Source organism: Scleropages formosus, chromosome 21 (genome assembly GCF_900964775.1).
Source record: "Scleropages formosus chromosome 21, fSclFor1.1, whole genome shotgun sequence".
In the NCBI taxonomy this organism is placed as follows: domain Eukaryota; kingdom Metazoa; phylum Chordata; class Actinopteri; order Osteoglossiformes; family Osteoglossidae; genus Scleropages; species Scleropages formosus.
The window spans coordinates 8,465,616-8,485,824 of record NC_041826.1 but is presented as its reverse complement, the minus strand read 5'-3'; the positions used below and the strand labels follow the sequence as shown (position 1 = coordinate 8,485,824).

Sequence of the window (20,209 nt, the reverse complement as noted above, 5' to 3'; positions counted from 1 at the left end):
TTTTCCCCAAAAAGAGTTAGTTTACTGGTCATAAAATTGTTGGAAATGAATAGATTGATCTTCACATTATTTAGAGGTTTTGCACAATGTCTATTGATAACAATTATTAAGTTTTAGTAATTGTTGGTGAGTGTGTGATGTGAACACAGAAATAAGATAATTCATTGAACTGATGGATAATTACTATAGCATCAGCTTCTCATATTTTTTCTTGCACTTCCTAAGCAATTATTTCCGTACCTTCCTAAGTGAATGATCAATGTAAGTTAAAACAATTTAACATCTGGTGTGGTTGTTATGACTTTATGAATAATTGTCTTATTTTGATTTGTTATTGCAAAGCTCAGTCAAATGGATAAATTATGAAAATATTAAGAAGAGCCAGTGCTATTATAAAGACCTATCAAGAGGTGAAATGCTTCTATTTAAGCAAGAGAAATCAGTGAAGCAGCTCTTTAATTTGCCAGTTGTTTCAATTCAGCACAAATTTTGCACATTTGTGGCACTTTTTGCATAACTTCATCTAGCAAATTCTGTCTTCACCAAAGAGAGATGGATTGAGTCATGCTTGGGTGTTTAAGATTTCTCAAGTATATGTAATAGATGTGTAGGGCTATACTGCTGACTACAGCTCACTATTTTAATGTTTTATGTTGGCCTCTTCCGTCATGATAAACTATTAACCCAAGTTTTATTTTCCTTAGTTTGTGACTGAGGAAACTAGAGGAGCAGCATGCAATACTTCATGGCAGCACATTTGGTTTCCAGTTGTTTAAAAGATTGCATCTGAACTTGTTTCTTTACAGAGCTGTCTGAATGCAATATGCGTCACACTGCGATAAGCATCAGGAAGAATAAAGAGCTATAAAGCAGATGCCACGTTTGCTGCTGCTTCTTTTCAAAAATCTTATACATCTTACAAATTACACAACAAAAGAACATTTAAAAACAAAGGAGCATAATCATGGTGTGAATAATTTTAAGTTTATTGTATTGTTTTGTGTTGATGTAAATGCTGAGGATCATACTTGACAGCTTGACATGTCTATTTGTGTTAACAGAGGGCATATCACCATCTAAAACGGCCAGTTTTAAAGCACATCTCGGTACAAAGCAGGAAATCATGTGTCAGCGCTACGAACGAGAACTGCAGTCCTAGAGTCTAGGAGAGATGTCCAGTTGCTGGTTATGGCTGATAGTTATTTATGACCCTCACTGCCAGGGTTTCAGAAAGACAGTTATAGTTTTCAATCTGCGTGTTTATGAAGACCCTGTAAATTGCATTTATGTTGGCAGAGTGGGGAGCAACAATTGAAGCTGAAATGAAGAGGGAAGACTATAGTTCAGACTAAATGCGGGGTTTTTTCCGGATCTTTCTGGGAGAGCCTTATTCTCGTTTTAACCGTGATACGAAACACAAGAGACAGAAAAGTGGAGACATATCCCTTGGGTTTTAAAACACGCATAGTGTTTTGGATTTGCATCTCCTTTTTTTGATCTATTTAAAAGAAATAATGTATGGAAGCCATAGAGCGACAGACATTTTGGAAAATCTATTTGAGATCATTTCAGCTGAAGCCCTGGCAGTTTGTCTTCTGCAGGCAGAGGAGCAAAGGATAATTGTCTGGAGTCTAGTAAAACACAGAATAACTGCCATCACACTTGAGTGAGCTTATAGCCAGGCAGTCCCAGGGCCTCTAGAAGATAGAGCAGTTAATGTTCCCTTTTATTTTAGAGGATATGTCACTTGTATCACAGATTTATACCATGATACTGCAATTTTGTCCAAACAGATGGATAATGGTGTCAACGGGAAAAAAGGCCCCGTTTTATTGAGTTTACAGCAGATTGTTTAGATAGAGGCTTATATCAAGTCACCCTGGTACTATTTTTGCTCTTAATCATCCTAATCTTGCAGGTATTAGACTTGATCATTTTTGTTTGAAGGAGGAAAATGTGTCACTGATGGTTTCCTAATAGTGAACACAGAGGAAACAAATCAGGGGACCCTGGTATGCAGCTCTGCCATAAGCACTGCTGATTTATAGGGCTCTTTATGACAGAAAAGAAAATTATCTTCTGCAGGTATAAATCAGGTGAAGAGTAGGAAATTGAACTTAGATATCATCTTGTCAGGTGCTTAATGCTCTTCCTCCTGTCACTTTCGATATGGCCAATTTGTAGAATCCTGCAGAGGTAAAAAGAAGACAATTAACAATGACAGTACAGTAATGGATGAAGCCATAAAACGAACCTGCTGGCTTCAAGATGCTCTGTATGATTTCCACATGGTACTGCCAGAAGTGTGTATTAGTCCATGTCAACCAATTGCACATCCTGACCAGAATCCAGGGTGCTGCACTGACCATGTCTTTTTTGGCTACCATATTTTCTATCCTACATTTTTTTGGAGTCTAAGTAGTGAAGTTTCTTTTCTAGGATTAAACCAGTAGTTTGCTTTGTCACTGATTTCCAGTATCTCAAGGTGAGAGCCTAAAAGAAGACACTGCAGTAAAACAGAAAACAACCCCACAATGAGTTTTTAACGTCACCCTCTTTTTCATGAAACTGGAAAAACAAAACAAGAGTGACTGTCTCAGAATAAAGGCAAAGATTATAATAATGTGCAGAATCACTCTTTAATTCACATGAACCTCACCATAGACAGCAGCATATATTATGGTGTCTGACATATGTTAAATTAAAAATACCATCAAATGCTACGGTGCTTTGCAAAAGTATTCAGACACTTGTCCATGTTATAAATGGTACACTGAAATTTCATTCTCTGTGGTATTTTATTTAAAAACAATGGTACTCAAAATATATTGTTACACAGTGACATTGTTTTATGTTAGTAAATGTTTTTAAGAAAAAGGTTAAAACTGTTCTTTGCATAACAATTCAGTGCTTGTGCTGTGGAAGCTCCAAGTTTACACAGATGAAAAACAGCTGCCCTAATGAGAACAAAATTGCCTTACAACTGGCCTCTAAGTATGAACCATAAAAGTAGCTGTCACATTTTCTTGATAAAAACCCCAGTGTTAAAGGATCATTAGTCAGACTGGCAATCTGATGGAAAAGTATGAAAATGAAGACTAAATAGCATTCTATAGAAGTTTATATGAAGTATACAAATGCATATATTATATCTTGGATATAATATAATGTTTGGTATCCCAGTGGGCACTACTGATTCACTCAGTAGGAAGTGGAAGCTGCATGACACATCTGAGGCACTGTCTTGAAAAGACTCCCTCAAAATATGAATAAACAAGGACACTTGGAAGAGAAACCATGGAGATGCCAACAAACACTTTCACACACACACACATTTTCAGAACCGCTTGTCCCATACGGGGTCACGGGGAACCGGAGCCTACCCGGCAACACAGGGCGTAAGGCCGGAGGGGGAGGGGACACACCCAGGATGGGACGCCAGTCCGCCACAAGACACCCCAAGCGGGACTCGAACCCCAGACTCACTGGAGAGTAGGACTGTGGTCCAACCCACTGCGCCACCGCACCCCCTCAAACACTTTCAATGAACTACAAAGTTTAGAAGCTGAGAGTGAAGTAATGGTGCACCACTAAACCATATCAAGAGTTTTGCATAACACTGGCCTGTGTGGGAGGGTGCCACAAAAGTAACTGTTTCTTAAAAAGAACCGTCTTAAAACACATAGGGAGTTTGCCAGAAGGCATGAATGTAGCACAGCTCCATTGTGGGAAAACATTTCTTGGGCACATGAGACCAAGATAGAGCTTCTTAGGTAAAATTTTGGATATTTGTGGAGCAAAAAAAGATGTTGCCCATGCCCAAGAACTATTGTCCATACAGTGAAGTATGGTGGTGGCAGCATCATGTTGCGGGACTGCTTTCTGTCAGCAGGTACTGGGCATCAAGCACTGCATTGTCTGTTGCTGTTAAAATAGGAGGAATAGGTGATGCAAAATACAGGGAAACACTGCAAGAGAACCTGTTTTAGTCTTCTAAAAACTGAAGTTGGAAAGAAAGTTTAATGATCTCCAGCACAATTATTTATTCATTTAGCTGATGCTTTTCTGTGCAAGGCAGTGGCTCTTACCATAATGCCTGCCTACTGACCTGGAAAAACAAAGCAACACTGAAATAGTTCAGGAACAAAAAGGTGAATGTCATACAGTGGCCTAGTCAAAGTCCTGATCTCAGTTCCATTAAGGATCTGTTCCTCTATTTGAACATTTTGAATTCACAAGCATCAGCAAACCAACCTGGAAAACCTGCAACACATCTGCCTAGAAGAATGGGCCAAAATCAATCCCAGGCAAAGTGCAAAGATGGTACACACTAACAACAGAATATGGCTGTACAAGGGATTGATGTGAATGGTGTAAATACTATGAAAACAGCACATTTCTGTTTTTTTTTTTAACTTTACTACAACATTCTCTGACATAAAAGCAATAACATATCACAAACAATGACACTTCAATGTACCATTGGTCAAATGTCTGAATACATTTGCACGATCCTGTATATCACACATTCACTGGGTCTGAGGCTGCCACAAGCTGCCACAAACCATCAGCACCCTTAGAAGTGGCATCTGAGTAAATGTAGTTGCGGCTTTTATTACTTAAGTGTGTTGAGTTGGATGTTGACTCCTGGAGACAAAATGTAGTTAGGCTAGCCTTTAAAAATTATACTGAACCCGACATCACCTTCTGCAGCTTCCACCTTGGAGAAAGTCCCAGAGTGTGAACAAGGACTGGAGCGAGTGAGTGGAGTTGTTCAGGATGACAGCAAAGATTGCTGCTCCATCTTTCAGATGATCGCCACACCAGTGGCATAAAGGCGGGGCTCTGATGGAATGTATATGGAAGCTAACAAATCTGTGAACCCACATTAAATCAGCTGAAAGTAGAGAGCCAGGTCTCAGCATTTTTTGGCTTAAGTGTGAAGGAGAAACCCTTAATGTGATTCTGTGTTGTATCACGCCTAAACCAAACCCCAAGATTATGTCAGTTAGGATGTTTCTTTGTGCTGATGCTAACAATGAATCACTGAGTTACATATGGTTACTTTCTATTTTCTTCAGTGCAAATTGAATTTCTGGACATAAATAAGCAAAAAAATGATGTTACTTTCATCTGATGAAATGATGTTCAGAATGATGTCAGGGTAGCCCCCACTGATTTGTGAGAAAAGGAAGCATTGTGTTATTTCACAACATTACTAAATTATTAAACAAACCTTATTTCAGTGTGTTTGTACTTGTTGTCTACAACCAGCTAATTTACAATGGCAATTCCATTCAAATGAGTGCATTCTTTGTGCTTGATGACCTTTCGTCAAATATATTACCGCCTCTCAACTTTGTCTTCTGGCATTTAGAGACCAAACAACCAAGAGCTAATAGGCAGGAACCAACTGCTCAAAAGCTGATCCTTAATGTAAGTCATCGAGGCAAGCTCTTGTTTAAATCTTTAATTTGATTTTAATGTGTCTCTGACAGCAGTGCGATAAAATGACTCTGATAATGATGCCGTTGTCAACATCCCACAGTGAACTCTGATATTCATAAAGCAACCTGGGCATGTAAATTGCTTTTGTGACAATGTAATTATATATTTATATATTTGTTGTTGGAAACAACTTGTCAGACTGAATTTCAGCCTTTAAAATGCTCAGCTCTTATTGGCTGGGGAGCTGATTGCAGCCAGGGACCACATAGTGCACGTGGAAAAATTCCATTTCGAATTATCATTGCACCAGATGGACATTATGATGGCATTTGATACAAATGTACTGAGATGGTATTAGGAGGCATCTTTAAGAACGAAGGGAATTCAGAAGTGCTGGCCCCTCAAGGCGGCAAATGGAAAACTGACACGCCGGGTGCACTTGTCTATTTTACTTATTTTGTGCCTCTGTTTCATATTCTGCCCAAATACCGAGGTTATTTTCCTCCTGGGTTCAGGAGGCCATGCCGTTTCATTTCTTCAGAAAATTGTTTCTCAGGATTTCAATCTTGGCTGCTAGATATGACAAAACACAATATCAAGAACACTTATGTTTTTTATCTGCCATATTTTCAGGGTATAAATAAAAGATCAGTATAAATTTGAGTCAAGGGCCCCGGCAGGTACATGTGAGAGATGGATATGAGAAGAACTATGGACCTTGGGACTGGCCCCACTGTACATTTTCATACTGGATTCAGAATTACCACTGTGCTGGGCTTTGTACACCATTTGTCATCCTTGAAATCAATTAGTGCCTTGCTGATAACACCAAGCAGATGAAATCCCTCTCCTCTCTGGACAAACGGTGACTCAGGGCCTTCAGAAAGTTAATCCATTTATTTTCAATGCCTTGTATGTAGGTCTTTTTTAGAGGGCATATGGAACGCTGGTGTGAATGGCAGCTTGTGGCACTCAAAAGGCGGCAACATCTTTTCTTTAGATTGGACATGCCAGTCTAGGCAATCCACATGATGGTTCAAATTCATAGAATATTCTGTCGTTCACACCTTATGTATATCACAAACAATACAGGTCATAATGTGAAAATCTGTTTTTGAATAGCAAAAGTTTGTTTTCTCCCAGTCAGTTTGTTATTAGTGAACAGCTATTGGAACATTACTACTTCACCATAATTACAGAATGATGTTGAAAGATAAATTTAATTAAATCTGAATAATTTTTCTGAGCTTTTCTGTGCAGCTTTGAGTTATTCTACCAAACTGTTTTGCTGTTGTCCAAGATAAGAAATGGGCTAAGGTAAAATGTAAGTTGTAGTATTTACAACAGAGGAATACAACAGGAATAAATTATTTAACTGTTTCAGGCAGAATAATATCTTTGTGTCCTAAAACAAATATGTTATGAAACATGACAAAATGAAACAAGTGACAGAAAACCACATCAGTTTGGTATAAATGATTGATTGTACATGGACCTGTTACACATAGAGCTTAAGATTTATCATGCATCTTAGCATCTAAATGGTGACATGCATGTTTTTGATCAACGATACCATTGTGCTGAAAGATTCAAACATCATTCTCCAAGTCACATTATTTTGTCTTCGCACTGCTCAGAGGTCAAACTCAAGCATAGTGCTGTGTGATTGGGCTGGTTACTGTTCATGTCACATTGATGCATTACCAAGCACAAAAGGTCATGTCTCTGTAAACATACATTATCAAATTCCAAAGAAACATATTTGATAGTGACCCCTTTGGCCGCTTCCTGGGCATGTGAAGAAAATAAAGGGAGAGAAAATAACAGTTGTGTTAAAAGGCCGGGGGTGACTTTGGAGCAGAGATGACATGCTTTTTGCAAATGAAGAGGGTCAAGTAAGCAAGATTGGTTGGGGTTGCAAGTCAGAGCCATTATCTAACACTGTCCAAAATGATCAATGGGCTAAAATAAAATGATCACAAGCTAAAATAGCCTAGCTAATGAAAATGGAATGTGCCTTAACGGGTTCTTCTCTACGTCCCTCTGTGTTCCCTGGTGACACAGCCAGATAGCACATTGACAGGGTGGCAGGCGAGCGATAAATCAGCCCACTAACATGGCTAATACCTAATTTCTACACAAAATGGTCTTGCTTTCCCTTCCCATCAAAAAGCAAAAGGTTTGGTCATCACTGTTGGATTTGTGAATGAGGAGTGACCTGCAATTAAAATGTACCAGTGTGTATACAGAAGACTTTTATATTTGGGACTATATAATTCAAAACTGAAGTTTACATTAAAAACATGACACTGTAAAAACTGCAGCACAATGAAAAATGTGATTAGTCAAGTGGAATACATATCTTTTTTCAACTGTTTATGACTAAGGTAATTGAGATGACAGGTATAGACAATTTAGTCATGTCCCTTAACTAAAAAGTGCCCACCTTTTTTCCTATATGAAAGAGTAAATACAGCTTTCATCAAGCTCTCCTTTTTCTCTGAAGTGTAAATGAGGAACAGTAGCATGTTCGTTTTGGGCTCTGGTCCAGAAAGGACATTCCCCCATCACTGTGGGATTTAGCAGACATCTAAAATAAGAAATACTTTGACCTATATAAGATAATAAAATGTAGCTAAGGGCAGATTTACTTTTAAAATTCTAATACAAAATATCAAAATTCAACTGCATTTAAAATTACATTTCCATGCATCACTAATAAGGAGGCAAAAATACTGTATGAAAGACTCAAACCATAAACTAACAGCAACACTTTCAGAAAGGTTTTCAGAAATTATACATAGACACATTCCAAAGCCTCTCACTAGGATCAAAATGCATACAGCCATGACTCATTTTATTTAAATTTGTAAAGAACAAACCGACTAAGCACACATGCTGGTCACTCCTGTTGAAACAAAAAGCATCAGTGTAGACATGGGGGGGAAAGAACCTCTCACCAATGAGTACCCAGAATGCTTGCAATAATTAGGGCTACTATTACAGACACAAATTAAGACTAATCCTGAATTAGTCAACTGGGATTATCCACTGAAAATTTTTCAAATGAGACTTAATTCGTGTTCAGACCGCTAACTCTTGCAGGCACTCAGATGCACAAAAGTGTGAAGTGTGTTTACTTGCAACATCTGCATGAATTTATATAAGCTACCTATATTTTAAAATGAATTTGTATGGAGTTTAAAAACAGTTCCATTACAAGCTACTTCTCCAAAAAAAAAAAAAAAAAAAAAAAAAAAAACCCACTACCATCTCCAAATGACAAAATGAGACCACTTTCATACAGCCAACAAAATGCCTTAACTGTTTTTGAAACTTATTTACAGAAGTGCTGCTTTATGCAAATATAAATACTGTAAATAACAGGCAAATATATAAAAACATGCAACACCTTAACAGAGAAAAACATTAACCAAGATGCAGCAGGTGTATCAGAATTATACATCTAACCACTTCTACATTCAAGAACCATCTTATATTGCGTTTCATGACAAACACGTAAATAAAGCAATATGTATAAAAAAAACCATAACCCTAACATTTACACCATTTCTGCTTTTTTTGTGCTGAGGAATGTGAGGTCTTTATTCATCTCCCATGTATGAAACTTCATGCTCTTCCTCACATTTTTCCATCTGGGTTTTTTCCAATTCAGGGCTTTCAGGTTCCTCCACCATGGAGTCTTCCTCTTCTGGTTCTGCTTCCTCTGCCTGGGTTTTGGATTGTGCAAGGGAAGTATCTGACTCCTTTTCTTCTGGGGGGGGGGGGAAATCAGGATTAATTCCAGGTTTAATGAGCGCTCTTAGCAGATGATGCATTGAAGACGTTTTTATGATTTCACACCACTCTGAGCTTCCAATTATCCACAGCAAAGATGTAGTTGATCACTGAGGTCTGAATAAAGAAAGTCTCTTAGTGCACAGAAAGGGAACACGGAACATCAGTGTGCATTTAATACATTGGCACACGGTGCAAGTTAATAAGCGAGGAAGGAAAGCCTTTACAGGCTGGCTGAACAAAACAGCATCAAGAGGTGATAAAATGCGGGAGAGAAAAAGGGGGGGGAAGCCCTTTAACCTCTCACTGGATCTGACATGTTCAGCAACAAGATCATGCAAATGTCCCCTCAAAGGTTAAGAAGGTGCGTTAGCTTCAGCCAGAATAATAAAAAGGTGTGGTAAGGGGGGGACGTGAGCTTGAGCAGTCAGGTGGGGAGAGGTTAAGGAGTTAAACAACTGTATGAAATGGTATGATTTGGTAATTATTTACAGCATGCAGATATTTACACCCCATTATCACTACAGTGCTTTGAGTTGCAAGTTCTGCTGGGAGCTCTGGGTGATGGACTTTGTATATTTACTTTTTAAAAACACCTAAATGCAAAATATGATCACAGGTACTTGTCCTATTATAAGTATCTGAAAATACAAATACAAGAAAAAGATGACAACCATATAAGAGGCCAGAAGGCCATGAGAAGCAAACCACATGTCACATGGAGAAGCAAGAGAACCACTTGGAGGAGGGGGACAGGTATATTAACAGAAAGCACAAGAAAATGTTCTGTGGACAGAATCTTAATTCAGTTCCATGGAAGTGTTTTTTTTTTTTTTTTTTTTTTTTTAAAGCAGTGAAACAACTAGTGGCTCATCTTCTATTAATTCTGCTCTCAGGATCAAAACCTTTTCTTCACCAAGAGTCACTCTGAACCACACAGTTCTATTCTTATGCAGCTGGATCTGTTTCTACTCAAAGGTGTTATTCTATAGTTTGGGGATCAAGACATATCCCGAGTCATCACTTTCAGTACATGTCTAATTGCTACTTTTTCTGTGAAATATTTGCTAAAACCATACGGCATTAAGGAACTCAGTCTCTTCATAAGAATTTAACTGGTATAAGCTCAAAAATGGAGAAGAAGCTGTAACAAAGGTTGGAGGCTAGCCATTTTTCCCTAATGAGCCATAAACTCTGAAAAGGCAAAAAAGCAAGTTACTGCAGCAATGCAACCGGTAGTGTATGTGTGGCTTTTATTAATAAAGACATAACTGTGCTTAAATGGCATTCTACCTCAGTCTTCTATACCACATGAACTCTAAATGCCTACGATTACTGTTGATTGGGTCAATCTGTAATTGGGCCCATTAGGTGTGGTGAACTTGTCCCTTTCTCTCAATGAATCTGCTCCTCCCTTTTGATATTAAAGAAATTATCGTATTAAAATCTCATTCTTAGATCATAAATTGCTTTGAATAAAGGTATCAGCTAAATTAGGAGCAATAATGAGATTATGGAAAGAATGCTATTGGGCTACTGCTATTATAATTCAGCAGTGAAATCAATCAGTGAATGAGAACCTAAATACAATATTCTCAGTAAGTATTCATAGGATCTTCAAAGCACGTGGCTGTTCTAAGCAAAAACTAAAGTGACAGTATACGTAAACTGTAAACTTTTCTCCATAGTGCTCATCTGTAAAATGAGGGTCATTCTTCAGCAGAAGGGGACTACTTCCTGTACTTGGTTTCAGTGTCTGCTTCAAGGTGCAGATAAATTACTGGTATTCAAACAAAGAAAAATACAGAAATGTAGAAAGCTCAACGACATTGGACCAACACCCCCCCCCCCCAATTATTTGTAGTACCTTGAATCCTCTGTAATTAGACACAATTTACTAAAGGTTCTTTTTCACAATTCCACCACACTAATAAAACTACAGCCACAAATGACATTAAACTTAGTACCTGTGGTAGAAGATTCAGCGCTGGCCTTGGTGGCCGCTGAAGTCTCAGGTGTGGCTGGCTCCGAGCGTAAAGTTCTCTCGTAACTGAACTCTGGCAGGCGTGGGGCCTGGGGTCGTGTTTTCCTCGCAGGGTTTAGAACATAACAGTATGCACACCTGAATGCTGAAACCAAGCATCATATCACAATGGGAGCTTCCACCTTAATTTTCATACCAAAATCTTTATGAACAAATACATTAAGACTTCAAATAATTAAGCAAATTTGGCTTAAAGCATACATTTAGAGCATGATAAATATGTGGAATTTAGGCAATACATTGTGCTAGCAAAACTGCATTCAAAAATATGTATTAGGTTGTATACAAATGAGAGCGGGAGGGGGGAAAAAAAAAAAAAAAAAAATCTTACCAATATATTCAAATTCTTCTTTTAATGCCATTCCATTATGAGAGAAGCACTGTTGGCAAATGAGGGCATATCTGAAAAGAATAAAGGAAGAAAAATACATTCAGAAACAAACCTTTGGGATTATCTTTCCATAGTACCCAGCAATGCAAATACTATTTTCACCTAAAGGCATTGCTAATTATAACATGATGCCCCAAGAGGAAAATTACCTTTTTATTAATAATAATAATAATAATAATAATAATAATAATAATAATAAAAAAAACTTGCCATTCAACAGATTTACCAATATTAGTATAACCAACAACACTGCCACAGTAACAATAAATTGGAAGAGGACATTTAGAGATGACTTTTCCAGTGCCTTTGTTACCTGTTCTGAGGGCCATCACCAACAAGGTACTCAATGACTCGGTCCATGGCACCCCTTTCCCTTGGGAGTATAGGCCGGGCAAGAGGAGGGCCGGGGGGGTGCATTCCTATCAGGAGACAACACATAAACAAACTGTCAAGGTTAAATGGTCCTTCTTCAAAAGCCAAATCACCAGTAAAACCTCTCTACAAGAATGCCTTCTGGCACCCATGTGTTAATCAACATTATCTACATTAGCAAAAGGAATGATAAATCCTTTAAATAGGAACTGTTCTCAATAATTACTTTGGGATGAGCATCCCACAAGTATTATGTATAGAAAAAGACCTGCTGTTTGGGTAAGCGTTAATTACTATGATTAAAGATCAAGAGCAATCATCGCAAGACGACTGGCCGCTTCCACAGATCTTGGCAAAGCCTCAGCTACCTGCTGCTTATTCATTTACCAGCATATGGAAGCACCGTGGTGTATCAAATCAAGTGTTTTCTCACTTTTTTCCCCCACTCCCAGACAAAGTAGTTGACTAACTAAATGTTTCAAATTGGGTAACTAAATGTTTCAGAACAGAAAACCTTCCATTTCAGACATCCAAATAAAGGCTGGAGTCAGAGCCAAGCAAGGAATCATTCTACTCTTCAACAAGGGCACAAAACACCTGGCGCTTTCACTGATTTTGTCAAATGGCAGTCGAATACAAGACAAACGAAGGTCACTGCAATTAACAAGGTTACAAAGGATTAGGTGCTAGCTATAATTTCCATTTTTCCGCAGTAAATCTCAAGTCTGCACACAGCTAACCATTTTCATGTTACATATTGATTTGTAACAGAATTTCCAACAGTGAACGAGAAAAAAAGTTGAGTCTCAGCTCCAGAATCAGTAGAGTAATGCATTTAATCCACACATGAACAGCACAGAGGATTACAACACAAAAACCTACAGCTCTGAACACAAGGGGCTTAATCCTAACACAGAGGGGAAAATGTCACTTGGGAATATTCAGCAGATCCATTCCAAAGCTGATGCATTCCTTCCGATCTGCCATCTGCTACATGAGCATATGAACTGCAAGATTCATATTTTCATGTTTTATAGCATTTTACAAACTTTATGAACGATTAAACTAAAAACAAGTCAGGGCTTGAATATTAACAACCTACAACAGAAACTGCATATGAGAAAATTCATATAACATCAACCCAGTCTCAAACCACTAATGCCATCATGAATGTTTACGGTGATCCTCAAAATAGTGACCCAGTGACTAGATTTAAGCAACGATGACAACGCGTCAAAACTTGTGATTTTCTGCCAACCAGCTTATACAGGAAAGGGGGGAACAGATTTAGGAAAAAACACAAACATTCAATAACTGTTTGTCATGGTCAGGGATGGAATAGTCTGGAACCCATCCCGGAATTACTAGCTGCAAGGCTGGGGGTTACACCCTGAACAGAATGCCAGTTCATTGTGGGTTAGTCCACCCCACTACAGGCAATTTAGAATGGCCAGTTCACCTGTGTTTTTGGACTATGACAGGAAACCAGAACAAGTTGAGGAAACCCATGCAGACTGGGGGAGAACATGGACACTGCACACTGAGGTGACTGAACTGAATTCAGACCTATGCCCAAACTGCCCACATGCTATGAGGAGAGAGTACAACTTAGTCCTCCACTGTGCTGCCTCTATTTAAAAACACACACGCAAACAAACTGGAGTACCATCCTTAAGGGTAAATCTTTTGCACACCTGCAAATATGTGGTTACTTATTTTTACTATTAACACAAGTATAGTTCTAGGTAAGGTGTACAGGTAAACAGCATTACTGTTCAGTTCCACCTAAGAGGTCACGCTCACCCATACCTGGGTGAGAACTAGGAGTCATGGGCCTCCGCATCAGGCTCTGTTGAGCAGCTGCAGAACCCAGGTTCCTCTCAGGTGGGCCACCAGGAGCAGAGTGTTGGAGGGGTCCAGATGGAGTGGCTCCTGCAGCAAGTGGGGGGTGTGCTGCAGAGCCCACCGGTGTCCCTACAACTGGAGGTCCCTGGGCCACATTTCGCTGACGAAGTTCTGAAGGAAACAAAACAATCACCATCCTTCAAACATGCAAACTATAGAAAGGGCTGAGTAAAAACTCAACCACACAAATCCACCATTTGCAAGAAAGCTTGCCTTGTCCTGATCGAGGAGTTGCCTGGGGACCAACTGGTGTGGACACAACCTCCTTTAGGAAAATAGATACAAATTCCAGATTACGCAAATAATAAATCCGTAATCAATGTATTGATGTGCACTGAAAGTACTTACAACTTTTTTCTTAGCCTCAGGGTCAAATCTTTCCAGGATCAGTTTGGCATTTTTATAGGTTTCAGTCTCCATTACCTCCTCGAGCTTTAAAGCAAGACAGACATTTGTAACAAGAAGAAAATGTGCAAAAACCCGAGAGAAGCAGTAGTAATGCAATATATAAATTCTGCTGCTGTTCCTCAACTTTTTAAAAAGATACACAATTGATTTATACAAAAGGACAAACATTACAAATGGACAAAGTAGTAATTACAATGAAATGAAAGAACTTCTATAATGGAAATATACAGTATCTTTAGTTATGATTGTTTCCAAGGTTTCATTAAAACTACATACTTTAAAAAATACCATAAAATTCCTAACAGAAATGATACATTACAGCTGAAAAACACAAAAATCAAGAAATTAAGAATGTGTAAGCCAGAGAAATAACTACAAACTATAATGATTTGTAATGTTGTTTTACTGCATCATCTCAAAGTAAACAACAAATATTGCTAATAGTTTACATATAATGAGAAGAATAATTACATGCACCAGCTTCGATAATGGAATGTGTGAAAATCCATCAGCTATAATTATTGGAAGTTATTAGACATGACAGTAAATGACATGCAATTTCTTGGATTTATTTCCTTCTAGCTCTTAATGCTATTAATTCAAAGAAGGTCGTTAGCAAAGTGCTTTACCGAATAAAGTCTCTTTGCCAATTAGCTGCTGTCTGCATTGATTCTAGATTATTTATTAGCAGCTGCAATTAGCTTGCTGCAAAAAGCCATGAAAACTCAAAGGGAAAAGGAGGCATAAAAGAGGAATCAACAGCCCACAAGGGTTTGCATGACTGGTGCTCATGCCTCATACAATTGTTAGACAAGGCTAAATTTCTACTCCTCTTGAGAGAGAGAAAACTAAACACCATTAAGCATATAGTTAAGAGACAAAATTATTTTTAGATGCTATGACACACACCAGGTGCACAGATTCCTGACAAGTCTAAAGGGGTAGCATCATTGTGAAGCACTCAAGGAAATTAAAAAGGAGTTAAGGGTTATTTTCAGTAAATGGCCAGAATACTAAAGGTATGCAAGAGCAGACTGCGTGATGATGGAATTACATTTATACTTGAATTATTCACACTTGTTTCACTTTTTCTGCACAAAGACCTAGGCAGAAAGGGAGTTTACAATTACACTTACTATTTTCTTTTTTTGCAGTTTGAGCTCATCCAACTTTTCATCTGCAAAAAAGTTAACATGAAAATGCCTCATATTCTAGTTTCTCTTCTCACGTTAATATAATGGCACATACTATGTAAAAATATATATAATTATTCTCATAACTTAATTCACAGCAACTTTTCATCTCAAACCTGACCACAAAACATTAATATTAAATTACCACTACATTTAAGACAATTTTTTAATTTTCATATGCATCTTAATAGGCTCCACAAAATCCATCATAAACATTACTGTTTCTTTCGGTCCGTCTTGAAAAAAGAAAAATCAGGAACTTCCTCAGAAACCAGACCCTAAGAAAACACAAAATGTAAATCTAATACATTCCATTTCTGGGCTGACAAAACCCCTAAAACACATTCAAGTTCATTGCAACTAGAGTTTTCCTTAACAAATTAAAACAAATAATTTCAGAAAGTAAATAGAACTAGACACATTGTAAAGCTGTTCTGAAGTGGGCTTCAGTAAGAAGAAGTCTGGCATGCTATCAAACTGAAAGCATGCACAAATTATTATTCTTTATTTTGCTGAAAAATCTGTCCAAGGTAACTTACAGTGACAACGCAATATATTCAAGTATTTCAGTGGCACTGCCTGCCAAAAACTCATCTGGAATGTGAACATTTGTAAACCAATAAATAAATAAATGAATGAATAAATGAATGAATGAATATTCAAGGAACTTTTTAATTCCATAAGAATACTTGTCTATGGAATGCCTTGTCAAGCGAAGGCAAATATAAAAGTCTGTATTTCCAAGCATTGTGTTTCAAGAAGAACATAAAAAGTACTTACAATATGGGGAATAAAAAAAATGGTAAAGCCAGTACTAGCCGTCCTGTCCACTGATCAGGAAGACACCACAGGTAGACTGTTACACATGTGATCAGGTACAGGGCAGATGAGTAAAACAGCAGTCTTCCCACCCACAACTTCAACACTCTCTGGTTCTTCACTCTGAATTCTTCAAGATGCTGTATATCCTGTGAATGTTTTAAAATTATTTAGAATTAGAAAATATCCCCAATTCTAAGTCCAATGAATTAATATCCCATTATATTTACTCATTTAACTGATTCTTTTCTCCAAAGTAGCTTACAATGTTATGTTACCTGCAATTATTTGCACATTTAGAGAGGATCATTTCTACTGGAGCAATTCATGGTAAGAGGCTCACTCAAAAGTACTACAGCAGTAGGTGGGATTCAAAGCTACAACCTCCAGGAACAAAAGCAGTAGTGCTAACCACTACCCTACACCCCATACACAGAGCGATAACAGCATCGTAGAGAGGAGTCCATACTTTAAAAACCATAGCCAAAGTCATATGTGCACCAACTTTCTTACACTTAAAATTGTGCAATACATAGCACATGGTTTCTATCAAGGGAGTAATTATCAAGTCATATTTCAGCCATTAACATGGAAACATACAATGAAATACAAGATCCCAGCCAGCAATATGGTGAATGAATCAAGACTAGCACAAAGCCAATAACCTGTATGACCTGTCACTCTAAGAGTCAATCTGAATTATTCCTTACACTCTCAGCTAGGGGCTTCTCCATAACATAAAACTACTGATAACCGAAAAAATCTCCTTGGACAATGAGATGTAACTCATATTCATACAAGAGGGTAATTAAATCACTATAAGAGGATATTTTACCTTTTCTATGCTTTCCAGAAGTTCAACAGTGGACTTCTTGGTCTGTTGAAAGGAAGAAATTAGCATATTTCAGATTCAGTGACCATGATTGTTAAAGCATATGCTAAAATATGAATTTTGAGGAAGAGGCATCCTTCATAAGCTGGATAGTAGTTAATTTTAAGAAAATTGTACAAATTATATTGCCAAAACTTTAGTGAAGTAGAAACAAATTGAGAATTTCAGTCTAATCCATATGCAAGAACTACATACAGTAATTGAGGTATTTTTGCCTAAAGAATTTCAATTATATGACGACAGCCAGGTGACTATACTGTTGTAAGGGAAGAGACTTGAGACTAATTTTGTAAAAACTGTATTTAATAAAAGCACCCCCGTTTTTCCCCCGAGCTGTATTACCACCTTTAGTTTTTCCATCTTTAAATTTAAACATAAATCCTTGCACCCATTTCGTGTAGTTTGACCAAAAGCCACTTATAAAGGCAATACGGTGGCACAGCATGTGGGTTGTGCGACTCGATGTGGGTTCGAAATGAGTTCAGCCTGTATGGAGTTTGCATTGTCTTCCCTTTGTTCATGAGGATGTCCTCCGGGCGCTCTCGAGTCCTCCCATAACCCAAAGACGTGCTCCAGATAAATAGGAAATCTGAATTGCTCACAGTTTATGCACATGACTGAGTGTGTTACACTGGTCTGCTGCACAAATGAGCGAATGACCGCAGGCAGTTTGGTCTAGGTTATCCAGCACTATAAATCAGCTTGGACTAAGGTGGGAAATAAATACTAAATAATATTTGTTAATTTTGGACTTCACTGGCCTAGTAAAAACAACAACTTGGACAAGTAGTAGGGTAATACTCTAAATAAATTTCTCACTCTTTTAAGCAGTCCACAAAATCAACACAGCAAGGAAACGGGCAAGTCAAGTAGGAGCAACCAAGAGGTGAGAAACAAGAGGGACACCCGTCACTGCAGTGGAAAAATACCCTTAAAGGGTTTGACTGTATAAAAACAAGACTGTCATAAAACAACAGAGACAGACTGTGCGTGTTTAAACTTAAATTCAGCTTTTCCGCATGCCAGCATGTGGAAAGAGACGCTGCACATGAGCAAACTCAAGTTAAAGAAAGCAAAAGCCTGCCTGACTTCAAAAGACACAAAAAAAAAAAAGTTAAAAATGAAATGGACAAAATCAAGGGGTTTCCCTTCATGTAAACAAACGAAGAGACACACACGCACACAGACCAGACCAGACCAGACACACACACACACACACACACACACAGATAGACGGGTGTGTGTTACAGACCCTCCACGTGGACAGCACAGTGCCCATGTCCGCAGGCGCTGAGCCCCCCCTCACTGAGCGCAGACACGGGCCCACCTGACCTGTAAACAACAAGTAAACAACACGCGGTTACGTTATGGTAAGTTACGGTGTCAGACAGCAGTTATTATATATGCCATTTGGTGCATGATCATGATTTCCATAATTAAGCGGACTAACTCTGCGCGTCTGAGACCCACAGGACAACATCCTCTCACATTGATTGTTAACCAAGAAGAGAGAGAGCACCACTGCTCGGTTACGCCCAGGACAAGGAAGTTCAGCTCCGAGGCTCGGGTCCGAGAGGCGGCTGAATCCCTGCACAAACTTTACTTATTATTATTATTATTATTATTAATAATAATAGGAGCACACACAGTGACTGTCGAAGATGCTCGCGTGTTAAGGCGTACAGGCCAGCAGAGAGAGGTATTTAGAACGCAGAAGCAGACAAGAAGTGCCGTGCCAGCAGCGCACGTGCCGGCGGAGAAGCCCGCCGTAGTGCTCGCGACACCGAGGATTAACCGCTAGTTTCTTAAGTTAAAGAACAGCGCAGTAACGCCGTACACACACAACTGCTCAGCTAACCTTGGCGGCCGCAGGCCTAACTCGCAAGCAGACCACAACGAATCACTCCAAAGAGGCGCGCAAAGATACGGGAACGAGAGCGCACGTCCTCCCGCAGCCCATCTCTCGCCGCTCGAGCAGCATTTTACCTATCAGTGGTGATTCACGCCGCGCCAAATTTGTCGCCAACTTCCCTCTTCCAGCCACCTATGACGTCAGACGCCCCGGCCCAGAATCCCTTGCAACAACGTCCTCTCAGCGTCCGACTTCTCCACGTGACAGGGGTGGCCTAACCACGTGCCTCAGCGAAACCGGGCGGAGGGGAGCTGTTCGCTGCCTCTGCTCTTGTGCCGTACGCGCTCGCGAGCTCCTGTCACGTTCGAGCGCGTCTTAGTTACTTCTGTGAGACGTTTACTGGTAAGGAAAGGGCCCGGTTGACCCTCCGGTGGCTCTCCAGCGGACCCTGCATCCGCTGGAGGCTTTTCGGGTCGAGTGCATGTTGTGTACCATGCAATGCATGCGGCATCATCATGATGATCTACATATCATTCGTTTAATTTAGCAGAGCTTTGATCCTCTCCAAGCGACGACGTACATCTCTCATAGAAAATACAATTGTGTGCATCGTGTGTCTACACAGGCGTCATGGTAATCTATATATATATACATTTATATCTCAGTGTGCGATTTTCAAGTCAGATTTTGTTACCCTGTTTATTAAGAATGGTTATTATAACTACTGGTTTTGTTTCGCATGGAACGATCGTAGACTAATTAATTTAAGTATCAGTATATTGACTTGAGGGGGGTGCGGTGGCGCAGTGGGTTGGACCGCAGTCCTACTCTCCGGTGGGTCTGGGGTTCGAGTCCCGCTTGGGGTGCCTTGTGACGGACTGGCGTCCCGTCCTGGGTGCGTCCCCTTCCCCCTCCGGCCTTACGCCCTGTGTTGCCGGGTAGGCTCCGGTTCCCCGTGACCCCGTAAGGGACGAGCGGTTCTGAAAATGTGTGTGTGTGTATATTGACTTGTTGTGAGTAAGGCCCCGGCCGTTCATAAAAATGCACTGGTCAGAAAAGCATAACATTTACGTTTTAATTTTCTTTG

General features: G+C 39.2%; 1 protein-coding gene across 3 annotated transcripts; it reads right to left on the bottom strand.

Moving 5' to 3' along the window:
* Positions 1–8,681: 8,681 nt before the first annotated feature.
* lnpa (limb and neural patterns a) lies at positions 8,682–19,333 on the bottom strand. 3 transcript variants are annotated; one of them, XM_018728798.2, is made up of 13 exons: positions 19,257–19,333; positions 18,523–18,602; positions 17,214–17,255; positions 16,340–16,527; positions 15,779–15,837; positions 15,503–15,543; positions 14,307–14,390; positions 14,172–14,223; positions 13,863–14,069; positions 11,995–12,100; positions 11,622–11,692; positions 11,214–11,375; positions 8,682–9,223 (listed from the first exon to the last, which is right to left on the bottom strand). In XM_018728798.2, exons 2-13 carry the CDS (start codon positions 18,547–18,549, stop codon positions 9,054–9,056), a joined length of 1,209 nt encoding a protein of 402 aa, XP_018584314.1. In that variant the 5' UTR covers positions 18,550–18,602; positions 19,257–19,333; the 3' UTR covers positions 8,682–9,053. The 3 variants fall into 3 exon arrangements, with proteins under 3 accessions (XP_018584314.1, XP_018584317.1, XP_018584315.1); XM_018728801.2 differs by having other exon boundaries at positions 8,682–9,220; XM_018728799.2 differs by lacking the exon at positions 19,257–19,333 and adding an exon at positions 19,129–19,247.
* Between the last annotated feature and the right edge of the window lie 876 nt (positions 19,334–20,209).

Coding starts and splice junctions, on each gene's coding strand:
- lnpa (XM_018728798.2), bottom strand. CDS start 18,549: ATGGGCACTGTGCTGTCCACGTGGAGG. Junction 17,256..18,522: donor CTGTGCTGTCCACGTGGAGG/GTCTGTAACACA, acceptor TCCTTTCAACAG/ACCAAGAAGTCCACTGTTGA. Junction 11,693..11,994: donor GGTGATGGCCCTCAGAACAG/GTAACAAAGGCA, acceptor TATTCTTTTCAG/ATATGCCCTCATTTGCCAAC.